General features: G+C 23.3%; 4 protein-coding genes across 4 annotated transcripts; 1 reads left to right on the top strand and 3 right to left on the bottom strand.

Annotated features, from left to right (window-relative positions):
- Positions 1–4,294: 4,294 nt before the first annotated feature.
- Positions 4,295–9,706, bottom strand: LOC122716738 (AFG3-like protein 2). The gene is made up of 13 exons (XM_043940091.1): positions 9,544–9,706; positions 8,886–9,009; positions 8,463–8,763; positions 8,257–8,350; positions 7,977–8,142; positions 7,757–7,886; positions 7,212–7,330; positions 6,810–7,085; positions 6,501–6,728; positions 6,185–6,411; positions 5,945–6,121; positions 5,647–5,865; positions 4,295–5,567 (listed from the first exon to the last, which is right to left on the bottom strand). The coding sequence occupies exons 1-13, from the start codon at positions 9,625–9,627 to the stop codon at positions 5,304–5,306; spliced, it is 2,409 nt and encodes an 802-aa protein (XP_043796026.1). The 5' UTR covers positions 9,628–9,706; the 3' UTR covers positions 4,295–5,303.
- Positions 9,707–10,252: 546 nt separating this feature from the next.
- On the bottom strand, positions 10,253–12,780 carry LOC122716827 (protein abrupt-like). Its single transcript, XM_043940263.1, has 7 exons — positions 12,395–12,780; positions 11,883–12,059; positions 11,397–11,808; positions 11,130–11,323; positions 10,716–11,042; positions 10,500–10,628; positions 10,253–10,413 (listed from the first exon to the last, which is right to left on the bottom strand). The coding sequence occupies exons 1-7, from the start codon at positions 12,587–12,589 to the stop codon at positions 10,339–10,341; spliced, it is 1,509 nt and encodes a 502-aa protein (XP_043796198.1). The 5' UTR covers positions 12,590–12,780; the 3' UTR covers positions 10,253–10,338.
- A 3,094-nt stretch (positions 12,781–15,874) lies between these two features.
- Positions 15,875–17,608, top strand: LOC122716799 (eukaryotic translation initiation factor 3 subunit I). Its single transcript, XM_043940200.1, has 5 exons — positions 15,875–16,003; positions 16,387–16,633; positions 16,706–16,986; positions 17,071–17,271; positions 17,331–17,608. Exons 1-5 carry the CDS (start codon positions 16,001–16,003, stop codon positions 17,577–17,579), a joined length of 981 nt encoding a protein of 326 aa, XP_043796135.1. The 5' UTR covers positions 15,875–16,000; the 3' UTR covers positions 17,580–17,608.
- Positions 17,609–17,847: 239 nt separating this feature from the next.
- LOC122716752 (poly [ADP-ribose] polymerase) lies at positions 17,848–21,626 on the bottom strand. The gene is made up of 5 exons (XM_043940106.1): positions 21,397–21,626; positions 20,924–21,065; positions 20,283–20,827; positions 19,961–20,166; positions 17,848–19,879 (listed from the first exon to the last, which is right to left on the bottom strand). The coding sequence occupies exons 1-5, from the start codon at positions 21,508–21,510 to the stop codon at positions 17,911–17,913; spliced, it is 2,976 nt and encodes a 991-aa protein (XP_043796041.1). The 5' UTR covers positions 21,511–21,626; the 3' UTR covers positions 17,848–17,910.
- Between the last annotated feature and the right edge of the window lie 332 nt (positions 21,627–21,958).

A 21,958-nucleotide genomic window follows, 5' to 3' on the forward strand; every position in this document is an offset into this window, starting at 1 on the left:
AGTTATAGAGCGAGCAATTGATCATTGGGACCATTATTTAGTGAAAAGCCATTGCCACTTTTTTTAAATTACAATGAGTGGTAAAAAATAATTTTTAAAATACTATGACTGGAAATTGAATCGTATTTTATATCGTATATTACTTATTATTATTATTATTATCTTTATTGCGTGTTTGCATATCCTCCATGTTTTAAAATAAATACTTTAAATATTCCCGCCATACATTTGATGACATCATCATTACATTTGTAAGATGTGAGGAATGAATCCTTGAAGTAAATAATGTGTTTTACCGATTATAAGCCGAACATAAGCTACAAAACAGATATTTTATGCGAACTTGTGAATAATTTTGTGAATTTTATCCAATTATATTAAAAATTCAAATAAATCAACGATCAATACTTGACTCGATTAAGATTAAAAATTCGTTGCCGTCTCGAAGAATGTTTTCAACGTCGAAAAAGTTCTTGAAAACATGATTTTCCTCTATACTTGCTTTTGAGAACAGGAAAACATGATAACGTGAAATTAACTATTCGATAAAAAAAAAAAAAAAAAAGAGAAAGATAAACGATATAGCAAACCTCGTAAGAATTGACAAACACACGAATACAAATTAACGTTAGATCATCGCCGTAGTGTAAACTTAAACGAAAGCAAAAAAAAAAACAAAAAAAAACAAAAAAAAAACAAAAAAAAACAAAAAATTAAAAAAAGTACGATAAAAAATGGTATTATTACTAACGTTATTAACAATAAACAAACATTCGGCGCTATTTTTTAGATATACAAATAAATTAAGCCAGGACCCAGGACGATCATGCCTCGTACATTTCTCGGTCCATTGAAAATAATTTTGTTCTTGTTCACTAAAACACGAATACAATTTGCATTGGCTGTGCACTTGAAATTTTAACCGAATTATAAATCGACTTCTGAAAATCCTGCACGAATATATACGATGATTTTATAATATTTCTGTGATATGTTTTATTGAAAATAACTTTCGTTTTTTGTTACTCATAGAACAGCATTATTCGAATAATATAAATTTGTAAATATGTTTATAACTTGATTAAAATCTGATTGAATTTCGTTTCAAATTCAAATATAATTGGAGCATTATGTTATTAATGTAATTGATTTAAATTTTTTAATTTCTGAGAATTTTTTTTTAATACAATATAATTTATTTTATATAGATCACAATTAATTGCTCAGTTTCACGTCAGATGTACAATATCGTCACGCTTAACTTTTTTTTTAATATAAGCTAAAGCTAAAACTTGTTGCCTCGTAATCGTTAGTTAAAAGGACAAAAGGAATCAAAAAAAAAAAAAAAAACGAAAAAAAAAAAGGAAAGAATGAAAATAAAGAGAAATTCGTTTTCCTTCGCTTCTCGCAGCAACGAGAGACCGATTGCTATTTCTATTCATCACATAATTAAACGTTTAGAAGACTCTAAAGAGGACCAAAGTACTTACTTAAACGTAACTAACGCTGAAACCGTGGCGCTCTTAAACGCAGCGATAAAACAATTACTGTCGCCTTTCACCGTAATAGGTATCCATTGTCAATAAGCAAACGAGTACCAATAAAAGAAAGAAATGGTTTAAGGAAGAGAGAAATGTAGAAAGAAAGGAAACATGCGTTATTTTAAAATTACATATGTTCGAAAACACGGTAAAAAAGAACAACGAAACCAACGTGACAAAAGTTATCCGCGTAACTATAATTAATTAACTTACTAAACCAGATATGCACGATATATATTACTATATGTATGTGTATATGTAGATATATGTTAGTCGAATTTTCGCTACACCGAAACTTTTCGCGAGAATGATCGCCTCTAATTAATCTCGAAACAAAAACGATGTTTTTGTAAGAAAAGTAAAAAAGTTTGATATTTTTAGAATCGAATAATAATACTTCTATTTAAGAAGCAAAGATTCTCACAAGTACAATTTTTTATATTTATATTTTAATATTATTTTTTTTTTGTGATAAATTAAAGAATTATAATAAAATAATTATTATTGATTAGATAAAAAAAATGTTTTCAAGATTTTTTTAAATATATATAATATAAAATTATTAATATGATCGTGCCTGGAAATAAATAAATAATCTATTGCACATTATACGAATTTGCAGACTTAAAATAAAAAACAAGTTATTATTCTTAAATAAATCCAATTACAATGAAATTAATTAGAGTGCGATTTAAACTCGCTTCCATATGCGATAATTTAGATTTCGCTCGAGTTTAATACAAATTTAATAAGTATGGAACTTGTATGTTACCTGCGCCATCATATCATTTCACATATACACAATAAAACATATAAGAATGATGCGAGCGAATATTACATACAGAAAAAAAATGCATCTATAAGACAGAAATACCTAGAAAAGCAGGCATGATCATCAGTAAACCTGGCTTTTGTGAAAAGGATTTAAAAAAAAGAGGAAAAAATGCAAATGAGGAAAAAAAAAAGAAAAAAAAAAGACGTAAAGTAAACAGAAAACATAAGATTTAGATTAGTGTGATACAAGGTACGACAAAGCAATAATTTAGTGATTGTATGATATATTTGATTAGTGAGTTAGCGAGCTAAGTTTAATGGTGAACTTTTGAAACTTATAAATACCTACTTGATAAATCATATAGTTTTGTAGAAATGCTGAGAAGAATCGCCATTTCAGAGATAAAAACAAAAAAAAAAAGAAAAACGCTGTCTTGGGATCAAAGCTCTAACGACGAAGGTCGGAAAAGAATTAATTATGTATACATCGTTTATCGTATGACATCATCGGACGAAAACAAAACCATGTGATCAAAATCTAGGAGAATCAGATTTAATTAACAATTAATTCACAATTCTACAAAATTTTATAAAATAGAAAGTTACATCTCAAATTATTTATTTATTGAAACATAAATTATATTTGAAATAAAAATTTATAGGTATAGTTTATTTTCATGAATTATTTTTATCAATCATTTTCAGTGTAGCAACGATATTCAACAATGTATTTTATATAATTATATAAGTTGATTTAAGTTTTATAAAGATTCATTGATACAAAATATAGATATCTTTGCAATCAATATCTATCTAAAATCAATCTGCTCGTGATTTGGTTTGTTTACTTCCAATGATTCAATTCTATGAACGATGTATAAAACTCACGATTGATGATACAGTTTTTTAACAAATTTTTTGTTTTAATTTTGAATTTCAAATTCATTATTTTTTTTTTTTATACTATTCTTTTTATATTAAGCGCTTTAATGTATGTAAACATCGTACATGCAATTCAAATAAAAATAATTTTTCGTGTCATATTCATCCAAAAAAAATAAATAATTATAAAATAAAAATTCAAAACTATTACATAAGAACAACTTATTATGTTTTTCTTTTAAATACACATTAAAAATTCAGAAATATAATTTTTTATACAAATATATAATTAATCGGGATATTTATAATTTTATGATTGAAATATAAAATAAATGGTAATTTTAGCAAATACGAAACGTGTGTAATGTCTACTTTTATCAATAAATTGCAGATGTTTACATGCAAATATGTTTACGCATAACTCTTTCATTGTTGAAAACTTCAAGTTTACACATTATCTGCGTTCCGTACTAACAATATCAAATTAATTAAAAATTAATATTTTTTCATTCTGTCAACAATAATATTAACATATTATATATGATGCACAATGAATTAATTCAAGTATATGTAATTAAAAATTAATAATAAACAATTGTTGTCTTCCTTTTTTATACAGTATGCTCAAAATTATGTAATATAAATTATGTAACAAAAAAATACGTGTAAAAAAAAATGAAAGAGTAAATTATACTGATTTTAACATTTTTAATTATTTCTAATGAAAATAATAATACGGAACGCGTAAACTATTTTTTGATCAAACGATATTTTTTTTCGAAAGATTTAAGTAATAATTTTTAAATAAGTAATATTCCCAAGGGCGTTTCAGCTCATAAAAATAACTTTAAAAAGTCCCAAGACTGATAATGGATGCATGCACATGTATTGCTCCGATTTATTTATTTTACCCATGTTTAAATGAGCTCAAAGCTTATCTTATGGAAGTCATTTTTAAATGTTCTAACTTCATGGATAATGTATGAGAGAAGAGAGAAAGAAAGAGAAAAAGAAAAAATGAATTAAGAGAGAGAATGAATGAAGAATAATATTTACATTCATATAAACATTTATTACTTTTTTTTAGTAAATATTCCTTTATTTTTTCTAGAAATGAATAATGTACAATTTATTATTCATCATTAATGAATTTTTTATTAATAGTAGTTTAATAATTTAATTTTGAGATATTTCTTATAGACACAATAAAATATAATACATTCGTGATGCTACAAAATTCAGTAAGGATAAAAAAATTTGCTTCTAGAACCATGAATTTCACTGGCAAAAAAGACCTTCGTCGTAAAACATTTTCAATCTTGTCATAAATAACTATATATGAAGTTTATATATCAGGAACGCAAGTAAAATCATGTTCATTTTCTTCAATTGATCTACTTTTCATTAAATAATGTAATTTTAGTATTAACAAGGATCCAATTTACGCACATATGTGCACATATTATTTTTCATTGAAATTCCGCCAAAGCGAAATCCAACAATTAGCGATAAAAAAAATAGTAATACCAAATTATCAATGTACTTACAATATTAAGGATAAAAGTTTAATTGCACTACATTTGTAAACTTTATTAATTATACGTTGCAAAAAATGATATGAACAAAAGTTGTTATTCATTTTACCTAATTCATTACTTTGCTTATTTCGTCTTAAAAAAGACAATAAAAATTACATGACCCTTGTTATACTATCACTTTGCGTCCAGAAATCACATTATATTACTATGAGAAAATTATATATATATATATATATATTATATATATATTATAAGAAGATCTGTTCAATAATTTATGTCCATTATTATGCATTTTTTTACACAAGTTAGTTTTTGTTACCAAAGGACACTTTGTCACGTAGTAAATAATCTTTATATTAAAGACAAGAAATATTAGATTGATATAGAAAATTTTTTTGTAAAACAGTACTTAATTTCATTGGTACTTAGAAGCTTTATATATTGCAAATTATAATCGTTATCGTTAATGAATACTATGGAGTGCATACTCATATATCACTACTTATTACAATTATGTATTTCAAACTATAATACAAAGTACTTAACAGGCTATAACCCATGGTATGGTTTATAATCGCTGTTGTGGTTGATTTTGAGAACTCAATCCCGAAACTGTTTCTGGTGGAGAATCTGTTCTTTCACCTTTTTTTTCACTCTCTCTCGATTTGTTCCATTCTTGTAAACCTTTTGGTAAAGTCGTGTCTTCTTCGAATGATCCTGTACCTTCCACGAATTGTTCATAAGTTGACTTTTCAGGGAAGGGTCTAGGACCTAGTAACTCTATCATGTCTTCTCTACTCAAAATTTCTTGTTTTAATAATCGTTCAGCCACCTGAAATAAAATTAATTTATTTATTATTACAATAATAAAAATTAATTAATATTTTTAATAAATCCAACATTTTCTATACCTTAGATACATCTTCCTTATGTTGCGTAAGTAAATTGCGTGTGTGAGTATGCGCTTGTTCGATTAACTCACGTACTTCATTATCGATAAGTTGGGCCGTATGTTCCGAATATGGTTTATCGAAAGTCATTTCGCCTTGTTGTGGCATTTGAAAACTAACATTGCCAACTTTTTCGTTCATACCATATTGAATAACTTGAGCATATGCATTTGAAGTTACCTAATAATAAAAAAAAAGTCAATAGAACAAATTATTTACATGCATAATTATGAAAAAAAACTACATAGCAAAATAATACTTTTTGTAAATCATCTTGCGCTCCTGTAGTAATACGACCAAAAAAGATTTCTTCCGACACTCGTCCACCGAGTGCCATACACATTCTATCAAACAATTGTTCCTTTGTATAAAGATACTGTTCATGAGGTAAATACTGTGCGTAACCTAAACCTTTTCCACGAGGAATTATAGAAACCTGAAATATAAAAAATTTAAATAAAATTATAAAATTAAAATATTTTGAAAATCTAAAAATTACCTTTAGAAGTGGATCTGCATATTCCAAAAACCAACCTGCTACTGCATGACCAGCTTCATGATACGCAACCGTTTTTTTTTCTTCTGGTTGTAAAACATTTGTCTTTTTTTCCATACCAGCTATAACTCTTTCAATAGCCTGTTCAAAATGTTTTAAATGTATATTATCATTTAAATCTCTTGCTGCTATTAAAGCCGCTTCATTACAAACATTAGCAATATCAGCTCCTGAAATCAATAACTTATAATATTTAGCATATAAATCTTTAATGTATATTTTTTCGAAAAATATTACTGATTAATTTCTATGTTTTTACCTGTAAATCCAGGTGTTAAGGAAGCCATTTTTCTAGCTAATTGATCTTTATCTAATGTGATTTTTAAAGGTTTTAAATGTACTTTAAAAATAGAAGCTCGACCTTTAATGTCTGGAGCAGGAACATAAATTTGTCTATCAAATCTTCCAGGTCGTAATAAAGCTTTATCTAAAATATCAATTCTATTAGTTGCTGCTAATACAACTACATTAGTAGTTGTATTGAAACCTAAAAAAAAAAGAAATATTATTTAATCAAAAATAAATTTATATTATATAATAAATAATGTTATCAATAATTATAACATACCATCCATTTCAACTAAAAGTTGATTAAGTGTATTTTCTTGTTCTGAATGGCCACCAAAATTTTTGCCTCCTCTTTTTCTTCCAACGGCATCGATTTCATCAATAAATAATATACATGGAGCATGTTTCCGTGCCAATGCAAACATATCTCGAACTCTTGATGGACCAACACCAACAAACATTTCCAAAAATTCTGAACCTGATACACTAATAAAAGGTACATTTGCTTCACCAGCTGTAGCCTTAGCTAATAATGTTTTACCAGTTCCAGGTGGACCTATAAATATGAATTTTATGCTATTATCTTAAACTTACTTAAAACTATTTAAAACTTATTTAAAATTTATTTAAAATTAAAAAAAAGACATTTATATTTATAATATACTGTGTATAATATATTTACCTGTCAACATTGCACCTTTAGGAATTTTGGCACCAAGTTCCATATATTGTTGTGGATTTTTTAAAAAATTTACAAATTCCATAATTTCAATCTTAGCTTCTTCACATCCAGCAACATCTCTAAATTTTTAATAACATATAAAATTAATAACATAAAAATACAATAATTATAAAATAAAAAAATAACTAAAATATTACTCAAACTTATATTCTTAAAAGATATAAATATATACAATTCTACAATTATATACAATTTTTTTCTGCTCTATAAATTGAATATTTCTTAATTGTTTTATCTATATATTTACTTATATATTTACTATATATTTACTTTTCTTTTATATATATTTTTGTTATTTAATATTTCTTGGTTTCATTTAATTTTTAAGTTCTCTAATTTTTCTAATTTTCTTAATTTTCTTTATTCTAGATAAATAATATAGCAGAAAAGTACAAAATAGAAAAAAATTGTCTACAATTCATAATACTTTTTTAAAACTATACAATAAACAATATATATTATATATCATATTTCTATCAATTTACTTAAATCGAACACCAATATCTTTGGAATTAATCAATTTTGCAGTTGATTCCATTAATGCACCAAAAAGTCCACCTTTTCTTCCTTTACCAAATGATTCTGCTGATTTACGGAATACATAGAATAAAAGTCCTAGAAAATAGTGATTAATATCATATTTAATTTAAACAAAAAAAACCTGATCTGTAAAAAATAAAAATAATATTTAATATTATAACTTACCATACATGAACAATTGTGGTAAAAGCTTTAAAATATGATGTAATTCTACCTCATCCTTATAATGCACTAAAATATAATTTTGTGGTTCTACATTTAATTCAATTTGTGCATTTTCTAAATTTCTTTCAAAAGTTTCAACACTACCAATATTAAACCACAAAGAATCCTACAAAATAAATTTAATGATTAAATTTGCATATATACTTTCATTAATTTTAATTTTTTGAAATTATTATCATTTGTTCTTATAACATTTAAATTAAATTATTTATGAACTTACTTTTCCATTCACGAAATTTCCAGGCATTAACTTTACACGAACCCATTGTTTATTGACAACTTCCACTTTGTCTACTATTCCTTTATCTAAATATCTAAATCATAAAATATTTATATGAATTTTATGAAATTTATATTTTATAGACATTTAAAAATTTAAACTAATTTAAAAAAAACTACTTAAAAAAAAATATTTGATTCATTTACTTTGTTATAAATTCTTTCCATGTAATTTCAGTTGCTTGATTTGCTAATTGTTGCAAATATAAATAAAGTAATCCCATTAATGTTATTCCAATAAAAAATAGTTTCTCGTTCTTTTTATCTCCAAATGACTTATTCCCTCCATTCCATTTAAAATCCCAAAAAAGGCGTTTATCAGGAATTGAAGAATGCATAGAGGATTTTTGAGAGTGCATTCTAGATGATTGTGATTCTGAAGTTTCTTTGGCTGATCCTTTTTTGACTTTTTCAGTAACTTTTTCAGTTGTTTTACTAGAAACTTTTTCTATAGATAAAAAATAAAAATTTTTTATGATCTATCCTTATAATCTATTTTAAAATTATTTTATAATTATAATATATTTTTATGATATATTTAAAACAAATTAATAATTATAAAATAATAACTTTGTTTATAAAATTTTTCAAATCCTTTTGGTGGCTCATTACACAGTAATCTCCATTGATTTCGTATGTGCTCCATTGTACTTGTTTCATTGCCATTTCTTATTAATGATAAATATCTTCTTAACTGAAAATATTTTACAATATATATAATATAATATAAATAATACAAATATTATATTATATATATTATTTTATTATTATTGTATATATTATATATATTGTATTATATTATTATATAATATTATATTATATAAATTATATCACTATATATTATATTTTATAGTTAATAATCATCATATAATCAATCTTATTAAGTAAATTTACGTATATATTTAATATCTACATATGAAATCTAATCATTATAATTGATAATTACACAAAATAAAAACTTAAAAAATTATCAATTTAATTTTTATAAACATATATATAAATATATATCAAATACATATACATATGCATATATATATATATACATAATCACACACACATATATATAATATATATATAATAATAAAAAAAAATACAACATACTATAATAAATAAAAAATACCTTAATAATAACATATAATTAAATTAAAACTTGTAATTATGAATTGACTTTTATTAAATAACTAATTATAATAAAAAAAATATAGGTTATGTTAAATTACATTTATACCTGAAATATATTAGCATTTTTGTAAACGGAGCTCAAAACAAATCTTTCTAATTTACTTGTCGAATAAAACAGTTGGTGGGCCATATTTACTGTAAGTTTTTAATAATCACGTAATATGATGAAATTTCGTAGTTTCCACACGTTCTTTGTAAGAGATTACCGGCCACAAGACATTATTTCAACAAATATCCCCAGTCTTAGTCCCTATTTATCGTTTACAATGCAAAATATAAATTTACACAAACGTTCTTAAAACTAGCATTTATTGGTTACTTAATTTTGCGCGAAGAGAAGTGACTAATAAATGATTTTTAGACCGTTACTAGGGTATTAATTTTATTCAATGTTCCTAGAAATACAAAGAAATAAAATAAAAGATATTTTTAATATTCTAAGAAAAATTATTTTTATTAAAGCATATTTTTATCATTGCAACATTAAATGAAATATATTATATTAATTTCTTAATCCAACGAATTAAATAATTTTAGATTTTTAATAATCACTAGTACATAATTAATGTTTTTTTATTGAAATATTAATTAAATTATCACTATCAAACATTTTAGAAAAATAATAAGATAGAATATGTAAATAAATATAAGAACATAGCATATAAAAATGCAATCAATAATAACAATTCAATTATAATTTGTGATTATTATTAAATATTTGTTTTTATGTATATGTGTGCATACGCGAATTTTAATATATTATTAAATTCTAAATTAATATACAAAATTAATTTAATATACACAATTAACGAGTAATAATTGAATGATAATAATTCATACGCTAACTTTCTGTTTGTGAATAATTTGAATTTTCTTCAATACTTATAGCACAAGGAACATATTCTTGTCCTGATTCCTAAATAAGAAATAAATTATATGTATACAATTTTTGTGAATCTCTACATATCTGATTTTAAAAAAATTAATAAATAAAAAACATACTGAATTAACAATAATTTGTCGTCCTTCTTCCAAATTAAGTCCATCCATATCTTCTGCTGTTAATATTATCACAGAATCTTCAGGTATACTATTTTCATCTATATAAGTTATAGGAATTTCTGATGAAACCTGTAAATAAAATTTTTATAATTAAATAAAATTTGTCATAAAATCTATATATAAAAAGTAATAAAAAATTTTAATAACTTCCAATACCTCACAATATGTGAAATCAGATCCTTCTACCTTTGTTTCAATATTATGTTTAGAATCTGATATTCTTTGTTTTTTTGAACCTAATGAGCGTTCTGATTTTTTACCATCTTGTTGAAGACGTCTCCAGATTGTTGTTTTTGGAATATGATAAGTCATTGATGCTGCTGCTTGCGACATTTTTCCTCCTTTACAAGCAGCAACAGCTTCTTCCAAACGAGATTTTTTTAATTCTTCATTTTCTGTCTTACGTTTCTTCCAAAATGAGAGTGGAAGTTTTCCTTCATCTACCAATCGCGCCTTATCTCTAAATAAAGTAGTCTTTGGAATCTAAAAATATAATTATTGTTCTCAAAAAATTTAAATAAAATTAAAGTGAATGATCAAAATTATTCATAAAAATTCATTTAAATTTACTTTAAATTCAAGTGCAACTTTTGTTAAATTTTCTCCTCTTTCTAAAGCCTTAACTGCAGCTTCCCGTTTATCCGATCCATAAGATCTTTTCATTTCTGAACGTAATATTTGATATCCTTCCTTTTGAATACGCCTCCACAATACAGTCTTTGGTATACTAAACATCTCTGATGCATGTTGTAGGCTTGATCCACCTATAATGACAATGAATTAAATTGACTAATATAATACAATTAATATTTAATTAAACATAAAACAAATACCAACCAATTACCGCATTTATAGCAGCTTTCATACATTCTGCCGGATATTCATTTCTTGATGCGTTTAAATGAATACCTAATGCTTTAGCACGCATATACAAAGTTGAACGTGGTATGTTATGTTTAGTAGAAGCTTCTATTAATGTTTGGCCTGCCTTTAAATCATTAATTGCTGATGCCAACATATCATCACTATAATCTCTTTTTGTTGCATCGCGTCTACGTTTCTTTTTTTTATTCAATGTGGAATTTTCAGTAATTTCATATTTTTGTTGATTCTCTAAATTTTCATAATCATGTTGTAATGAATTAATAACTTTTTCTTCAGCCTCACTAATTACAGTTATTGATTCTTCATTATTATCATTAAAATCTTTATTATTCACAATAGAATCAGTTTCTTCAAGCCCATCAATCTACAATCATAAGAAATATTAAAATTAGAAAAAAAATAATTCTATTTGACATTTTTTTAAATAATATAACCAACTTCAATAAGACCACAGATTTTCAATGAACGAGCTGCATCTAATAAACTATTAATATTCTCAACTGGAACTCGTACTTCTCCATGATAAGTAAATTCTATAATAGATTTTATATCTTGAGCAGATATATCACTTAATATTATTGTTGGGTGATCTTCATTTACTTGACTCAATATTTCCTAAATAATAAAATTTATAAATCATATGAAATATTATATAGATATTTAATTTATAAAACAAAATATATATTTCTTAAACAAAAAAAAAATAATTTATATTTATAGAAATATTTTGAACATATAATTTTTAATAAATAACTTTTTAATATAGATTATTAAAATTTGTAAAAAAAATAAATCAAATAATTTAAACTTTAATTATTATATTATTTAAAAATGTTTGAAAATAATCATAAAATAAAAATTTAAAAAAAAATATTTAAATTTATAAAATTTATAAATTCAAAACTAAAAGAAAACTACAAAGAATTTCTAAAAACACAAAAATTGTTTACTCGAAATAAAGTACTACAAGCACAAAGAACTATACGATGTGCATGAATACGTTCCCCAGCAGCAGCCAGGGTAACATCCACCATACAATCTTCCTCTAAAAGTTGTCTAACTACATCAGAAAGATGATTTTGATAATCATTCCATTTAAACCAATAACTTTGATTGATTTCATGTTGGTTAGCAATTTCAGACATGCCGTTTCAGTTTCGTTTCCTTTTTCAGTTTCAATAACCCGTATACGACCGGAATTTGGAACAGGACTGAACTCTTCAACAACTAAAAAGATACAATTTGTTTATAATATTTTTTAAAAATTGTAATAAATTTGATAATCTTTTATAATTGTTTATTGTAACAAATATTTTTAGACTATTCTATATGTATTATATCATTAAACAAACTTTCACTTAAAAATTAGATAACAATAGATACTTATACTATATATAAGATATTGTCACTTAAAAATATATTACGATTGGTTAATATAGAATCTATATGAAATTTCATGATAAAATAATTTTTACATTTTAAAATTAAAAAATATAAAAATTAAAAATAGAAAAATTTTTTAAAATTTTTTAAGTAACAATTAATTATATTTGTAATCATAAATATTTAAATTTAATTATAATTTAATTTTCATATATATGTAATATTTATAGTATATATGTTGGTATAAATATATAAACAGATAATTGATTTCTTGTGTAAATGTTAAAATCTTGATAAATTTATGTCACAGACAAGAAATAGAATAACCATAAACGAAATATAATATAGATCGGATACCTAATAAATTTTTGTTTTATATATTTACATCTATTTAAAATAAAAAGAAACAATCTACTGAGTAACAAGAATTATAATTAAATTTAGTAATTTTTATACAATATAACTCAGGCGAAATGTAAGTATAAAAAAGTACAAAAAAGTATATATGAGATAAAATGTAAAAAAGACATAATATATAATGTTTTTTCGTATCAGAAATTTAGGAATCCTTCTCATCTAATTTTATTTTCGTGTTACATGCGATGTTGTTGGTTCAATATAGAAAACAATTATAATATTAATAATAATTGAAATTAGAATCTAATTTTATTATAAAAACTATATATAAATAAGATATAGATCAAAATAGCTTATAATAAAAGTATAGAAATCTATATTTTTCGATTTAATCATCCTTAAATAATAAAAATAACGTTTTGAGAAGATTGATAAAAGAACTAATTAATTCAATGAATTAATTTATATTGTTTAAACAAATGAAGATAGAACTTACATCGCTTACAATTAGACTGGATGACGCGACATAGGTATAGAATGGCAGTAGTAATGTGACATCATTCAAAAAAAAAATCTTGCAGTATTCTTGTATGCATATAAGATGACTATGAAATAATTAATTAATAAGGTAATTCTGAATTCTAATTTTTATGAACATATGAATAAATTTGATGAATTTATAGATTAATCATTCTCTCGATCAATTTCAATGATTTTTAAATATATTATAGAAATCATCATTTTGAACAATTTTTTTTTTTCATGAAAATATCGAAATTATTTGTTTTATATTCGTAAAAAATTAATTACTAATTACTATTACAGTGAATTTTGCCTATATTTATGGTGACAGTGATCGTTTATCAATTGTTTATAATTTATATGTTTAAATAGATCATAGCGCGGCAGCTAATATTTAAAATATAACATTGATGAATTGATGTGATGCAATATTTATTCGATATATAATATATATAAATATTATAGCGAATTTGGACATTTATATAGATTTATAGATTTTTTGAACCGTTCCAATTTATGGAATGAGAAAATAAAATATAGAATAATTTTTGAACAATCTAAATTACAATAACCGAAATTGTAATAATAATATCTATCATTATAACTTTGATCATTATAATTTCAGTTTTCAAATTGTTTTATATTTTAATTTCATATTTCGCGGATAACAACTATAGAAATTCTTGAAGTATAAATTTTCGATTGAGTTATAATATGCCTTACAATTCATTATGACAATAATTAAAATCGTGCTAAAGTTTCCAAAATACAGTAATAAGATATTTATTAGAATGATTAGAAATTGAAAAATTTAATTGCTACATTTATTTCTCAGCACGTTTATATTTTCTTATCAGCATTTTAAATCCTGATTTTCTCTTTCATTTATCCTTATTTTTATTATTATTCTTTTCTATTTTTCACAAAATTTATCTAGAAAATTTTGAATTCTAATTAAATTATAAGAATTAAAATTTATTATCTTTTTTTAATAATTTCGAAATCAAAATTTTGAAATCAAATTTTTTGCAATTAATCATAAATTCATTAACTATATTTATATTATAATAAAATAAAAAATTCTTTTTTTATAAATTAAAATGAAAATTTATTGATTTTTATTCTATGATATTCTATATAATAATTTTGAAAATCGATATAATTTTAAAAGTTGCTTAGAATAGCAAAATTATATTTCATGATACATTTCATTTTCGAAATTATTATAATTTAGTTAGTATTCTTTGAATTTGTTTTAAAACAAACAAATTATTCATCCGTAAAAATTAAATGATTATGATGATTCAATTTTTTTATAAAATGTATATAAAATTATTGTATGGATTATGAGAAAAATAAATCAAATAATTGATGTGACTTTATTAAAATTAATATTAGATTATATTTATATTTAAATTATATATATAAATTATATATATATATATATATATATAATATATATTTTATATATATTTATATAATATATTTTTTATTTATATATATATTTTTTTTTATAATATATATATATTTATAATTATAATATATATATACTTTATCCAAAAATATATGAAGAAATATAAATATATATTTGATAATCTATAATATAAAAAAAATAAAAAAAAATGCTTATTGGTATATTAGTTTTATTATTCATAAAATTCATTCTTTTGTAACAATTAGTTGTTTCAATAAGTCAATGTAGATATCTACAATTGAATATTGATCAAATCGAAAAATATATTATATTATAAATATAAATTTCTATACTTTGTTTTTTATAAGCTATATTAATTTATTCCTTGCTTATAATTTTTATAATAAAATTACATTTTAATTCCAACTATTATTAATTTTATAATTATTAATTTTATAATTTATATTAAACCGATATATGTTATATGAAAATGGTAAGGTTAGATAAGCTTCGAATTTTAAAAATCAAAAAAACATTATATCAAAATATCAAAGATCGATATTTTATGTCTTTATATTTTTTACTTTTAGAAATAAAAAATACAAAAATGTTGCATTCAATTCTTCTTATAATTTTTCTTATATCGATAGTGCTATTATTTTATTCCATTCAGAATTAATAATATCTCATATATGTATAATAATATAGATAATCCCTAAACTAGAAAACAAAAATGAAATGATAGGTCTATTCTATATTTTGCTGTAGTCTGTGTTCATGTGCTTTTTGTATTAAGAGAATTTTGTGGTTGCTTTGGAATAACGGAGTGTTTTCTAACTTTTTAATCAATTTATTTAATCATTTATTTTGAAATAAGAAAATGGTTAGTTATTCTAAATATATCATATATTTTAAATATTAAGTTTTATTAGTAATTCTATGTATATTTTTGATAATATATTTAAACATGTGACAGCATAACCTTAATGACATTACTATGTTAAAAACATAAAAATATATCATGAATTCAGTTTTGAAAACTTGTGTGCTTTTTTCAATAATTTATCAATAATTTTAATTTTTTTTGTAATACTTAATACAATAATTTAAATTAATTTAAAATTAAATATTTTTTCGTGGTATTTTGTGGTTATGTTATTCCATATAAAATTTGGTAATGATAATTTTTAGATAAATTTATTTAAAAAAAAGATATATCATATATAAAATATATTTAAAAATAATAAATTAATTACTTTATTGTAGAAACCCTTAATGTTACATGGGCACGAACGTGCAATAACACAAATCAAATATAATAGAGAAGGAGATTTATTATTCTCTTCTAGCAAAGATAAAAAGCCAAATGTTTGGTATTCTTTGAATGGAGAACGTCTTGGAAGTTTTAATGGGCATAATGGTTCTGTATGGTGTATTGATGTTAATTGGGATACAACAAGATTTTTATCTGGAAGTGGTGATAATACATTAAGAGTTTGGGACTGTCAAACTGGTTTGCATTTTATTTTATTTGTCTATTTTATGCATCATATCATTTATATATAAAATATTTAATATATTATAGGAAAAGAAATAGGTTTACTTCATACAAACAGTTCAGTGAGGACATGTAGCTTTAGTTACTCAGCAAATCTTGCTGTTTATTCAACAGATAAAGCTTTAGGACATCAATGTGAAATGTTTATTATGGATATTAAAAATGTTGATGCAGTTTTATCACAAGCAGATGCAATTTCTAGAATTGCTGTGAATGGGCCTAGAATTTCTGCTATATTATGGGGTGCATTAGATGAAACAATTATTACTGGCCATGAAGATGGTGAAATCACTCTTTGGGATGTTAGGGTATATAATATATGTGTATTATTATTATATGATCATATAAAGATTAAATATTTAAAACTTCTGATAATTATATTTTTTTTATAGACAAGAAAAAAATTGACAAGTGTTAAAGGTCATAAATCACAAATAAATGATATGCAATTCAACAAGGATGGTACTATGTTTGTAACTGCATCAAAAGATAATACTGCCAAATTATTTGATAGTGAATCATTAATGTTATTGAAAACATACAAAACAGAAAGACCTGTTAATTCTGCTACAATTTCTCCAATTTTTGATCATGTATGTATAAGATATTTGTGATGTATTTATCAAAATTTATAAAAAATTTATGTTTATAGGTCGTTCTTGGAGGAGGTCAAGATGCTATGGATGTCACAACAACATCAACTCGTCAAGGAAAATTCGATTCTCGATTTTTCCATTTAGTATTTGAAGAAGAATTTGCACGTTTAAAAGGACACTTTGGTCCAATTAATTCTTTAGCATTTCATCCTAATGGTCGAAGTTTTTCAACGGGTGGGGAAGACGGTTATGTTCGTATTAATACATTTGACCAATCTTACTTTGACTTCCATTTTGAATATTAATTTTACGAAATAAAAGAAAATATATGTCAATCAAATAATGGTATAAATTATTTTTATCCAATTTTTAAAACTTTTTGATTTTAAAATATTCATATTTAATTTAAAATTAATATAAAATTAAAATTAATAATTCATATTTAATATATTAAAATTAAAGATTTACTCCATTACTTAAATTTATTGTTCATTTGTATAAAAAAAAATTAATACATTATATTTGTAAAAATAATATCGAAACTAATATTACTAATAGAATAGTTTTAAATATTTAAGATGAATTATATTGAATATAAGTATATGTTTTTTAATATTTTCAATATTTAAAAAAATATTAATTTTTATATTTGAAATTCATTTTCAATAAATATCGCGCTTTTACTTGAGCAACATCATATACAATATATTCATTGTATAATAAGTCTGATTTTTTTGGTAATTTAACAGACACAGAAACACCATATGGAACTTCAACACCATCTTTCATTTTATAAACATTTTCAGGATCGGGTTGTGTCTGACCACGACCCCATGTTGAATGTTTACCATTCGGTAACTTCTCAATACAATCTGCATGATATCTCTCATACATATTACCTAATGCCACTTCACAAAGCAATAACAATCCTGTAGGATTTTCACTATTTGTACAACAATAATTTGCAGATTTAGAAACCATATCTGCGAAGTATATACCTTTACCAAACATATAACCAGTAACAGGAGCTTCTGGTGGAGCTATTCTTAAACCCTGAGAAAGTATACCAGCAAAATTAGTTGTTCTAGAACCATGCCAAAGTAACTTCTTATTATGTAGTTTCTTGAATGGTTTATATCTACTATCTTCGCCTTGTCTTTTAATAATAAATATATCTTCAATTTCAAGTTCATATTGTGTATGAGTCTTTGCATGAGTATTTTCTACATATTGTTTAATAACTTTATACTCTTCATTTTCTTTATCCAATATTTTAATTTCAGTATTTAATTGTTTATAATGAGCATCAAGTGGATTCTTTGTTGTATCTGTTTTAGCATACAAAAGTGAATAAGCAATCTCCATTTCAAGTAATGCATCTAACATTTCACATTTAGAATGAATTTCTTCCATTGTATTTAAAATTTTAGGTTCGGATATTCCGAAATTATGAGGTATTAAGTTATAAAATCTATTAGATGCATCAACCAATTGAACTGAATCAAAATCTTTTTTTTTTAGTACTTCTTGTAGATCTTTTAATACTGAATATGCTTTTTGAATTTGTTTTTTAGACAATTTCCCAAGTGGCATTTTTTCTATATCAATTTCAAATTCTACCATTGCTTTTCTCATGTTTGCTTCATTAAAAATTAGTTTCATTAAATCTTGAATTGGTGGTTCTAATTCACTTTTAATATCAGATTCTAATATTTTTGTTGACATTTCATCTCCATAATCAATATCAACTGGATACATTTTATGAGGTACTTTAACAAAATATTCTCTTTGACTCCAGCAATTTCCACTTTTTTCTTCATATAATGATTCAAATTGTTGTATACATTCTTCTAAGGCTAAATTATCTAATTTTGAACCACCAATAGTTGTTCCTATTCTACCCCAACTTCTAAATAACCAATACTGATTTTTTTTATCATGTTTTAAAATTTGTAACTTATAAAAGCTATTTTTTTTAGTTTGTATATCTGAAAGTATCAATGTAACTGTATATTTATTTTTACCCTCTTGATATACATGTGCAGAATCTTGTAAACCACTAAGTGGATCAACAGTTTCACCTTTTTTTAATTGTAATTTCATTTTACCAGATCCTGACTTTTCATATATACTTTTACCTTTACTTTTTGAAACACTAGATTTTTCTGCAATAACATTAATTCTATCAGATAAATTACCACCCCAACTTGAAATAGTTTTTTTTTTAATGAGTGATATAGCAGATTTCGTATATTCTTTAGCTTCCTCAACAAAATCTTCAGTAATTATTTGAATATTAAAATTTTTAGCTTCTTCCATCTTTTTACTCATTTTATCTATTTCATGTTGTGTTGATATAACAGCAGTCACATGTTCATGAAGTTTTGATATTACATCTCCACCTAAATGCAAAATTTCTTTTTTCAAAATATCTTTATGTTTTTCTGTATGACCTATAATAACAAATTGCATATGCTTTAATGGTCTAGGTTTTGCATCAACTTTGAGTCCAGAATCAATTTCATCTTCTTTTTTTATTAAACTAGATGTTGAGGGTATAGACATCTTTATAAGTCGTTTTTTAACTTTGCATTTCAAAGATTTGCTATTAAATATTTAAATAGTCTTTAACTTCATTATATATGTATATGTTAATTTGTGAAAATAATTTTACAAAAATACTTACAGACTTGGATATGATTCTTTTAAATCTGATGATATTATGAATTTTTTTCTTTTAGGATCTTGCGTGATATTTTCACATTTAGTCCATTCTGTTAAATCTCCAGTACATTTGTATCCAATGCCAGAATGATATACAAATTGTCCACTACATTTTGGACATGGCTTTAAAGCTCCAAAATAAATAGCATCTGATAAACGATCTATTATCTATAATAAAAAGTTATTTTATCAAATATTTTAGAAACTTATTTTATTGAATAATATTTATTTATTAATGTTTATTTACTTATAGTTGAAACCAAACTTATTAATAAAACACATACTGTAGATACACCTTCTGGAATTTGTTGTTCATTTTTTTCCAACATAGCAATTAGATCAGATTTTTTTATAGAAGATAATATATCTTTAATTGAAAATAATTCATCATTTTGTTTTTTCATTTCTTCCTCTTCTTTTACATCTATTGGTTCATCTTTAATTTTTTTAATTGGTGGAGCATCATCTGATTTAATCTTTGGTAAAGCATCTTTAAGCTTTTTTTGATCCTCTTTGGAAAGATCTTCTTTGCCAGGAAGTGTATCACCACTCTCATAAAATTGTAAACTTTCTCTTACTTTGATAAAGCAGTCAAGATGATGCCATCTATCTATACCACCATATCTTCTAGCTTGTTCACTTTCAAAATCTTTCTTTGATATCCTAATTTCTCCTTGTACTATTCTTTCCTCACAAGCTTTACATGTTGATTTATTAGATTTTGCATATTGAACTACAAAATCACGTAATGGACCTATATTTTTAGCTGAAGTACTTCCACGTTTTTTTCCTCTTCCAGATGCAGGTAATGGAAGGTTAATCGATTCCTCTATAAAAATTTATAAGAAATTTTCATACAATATTATTATAATAATTTTCATATAATTATATTATATGTAATTTATAATGTTATTATTAAGCAAACCAATTTTCTTTTGAAGTTCTTTTTGATCTTCCCAACGAATATTATCAAAATTAGCAATATCTGCAGTAGTTTTTGGTCTTTGTTTTGTAAAAAAACAAGGTGGATGATACCAATTTGGTATCTTTCCATCATGAACAGGACTCTAAAAATCAAAAGACATGACTTGATATTTTTTAAATGTAATAATTTTTCAAAAACATTATTCAAAATATACATAAATTCAATCATATCATGAAAAGTAATTCTAGTAAATTTTTATAATTTTATTATAATGAAATATAAAAAAAAATTTATAAAAATAAATCTATCTTCATAAATTTTTTATTTTGAACTATATTATTATTACATTATATAATGTTATTGATGAAATTATGTAATAATTGAAAATAATATATTAACAATTTATATTAATAATTAATAGCAGTTATAAGGTATAAATTCATATTAATATTAATATTCTCGATATTATGTACCTGAATAATAACAGCAAGTCTTAAGGAATCTTTCTGAATAGAATTCTTACAATTTTTACAAGAAGATCGTGAACTTTTTGCGTATTCAACAGAATAAGGTAAATCAACATTCATTGTTACGTTATATTTCGTTCAATAATCTTACTTTAAAACGGAATATCACATTAGAAGTAGTACATTCAATGAATATAGATAAAATGTATGTTGCCCGCCAAATTGATACATTTAGAACCTTAATTTATTTTCTTTTTTTATTACTACTTATTTTAAATAATAATTTTACGATCTACAATAAAAGAAATTTATAATAATGATTAATATAATTTTATTTATTTAAATTGTCTATAGTTAAATTTCAAAAATATATCTTCGATATTTATATACAAATTGATGGCCAATCGAATTTAAACCGGAAATAAAATACTATTTACTATGAATTTTAGAACTTACCTTAATTATAATTTTACTGTTTGAACATCGTAGTTTTATAAAAAAAATTATGATCTCTAAATATTTTTTTTAATATAATTTGAAAATTTTTTTTACAAAAATATATTTTTTA

This window comes from Apis laboriosa, unplaced genomic scaffold, assembly GCF_014066325.1.
Source record: "Apis laboriosa isolate Shangri-la unplaced genomic scaffold, ASM1406632v1 scaffold49_cov149, whole genome shotgun sequence".
NCBI lineage: Eukaryota > Metazoa > Arthropoda > Insecta > Hymenoptera > Apidae > Apis > Apis laboriosa.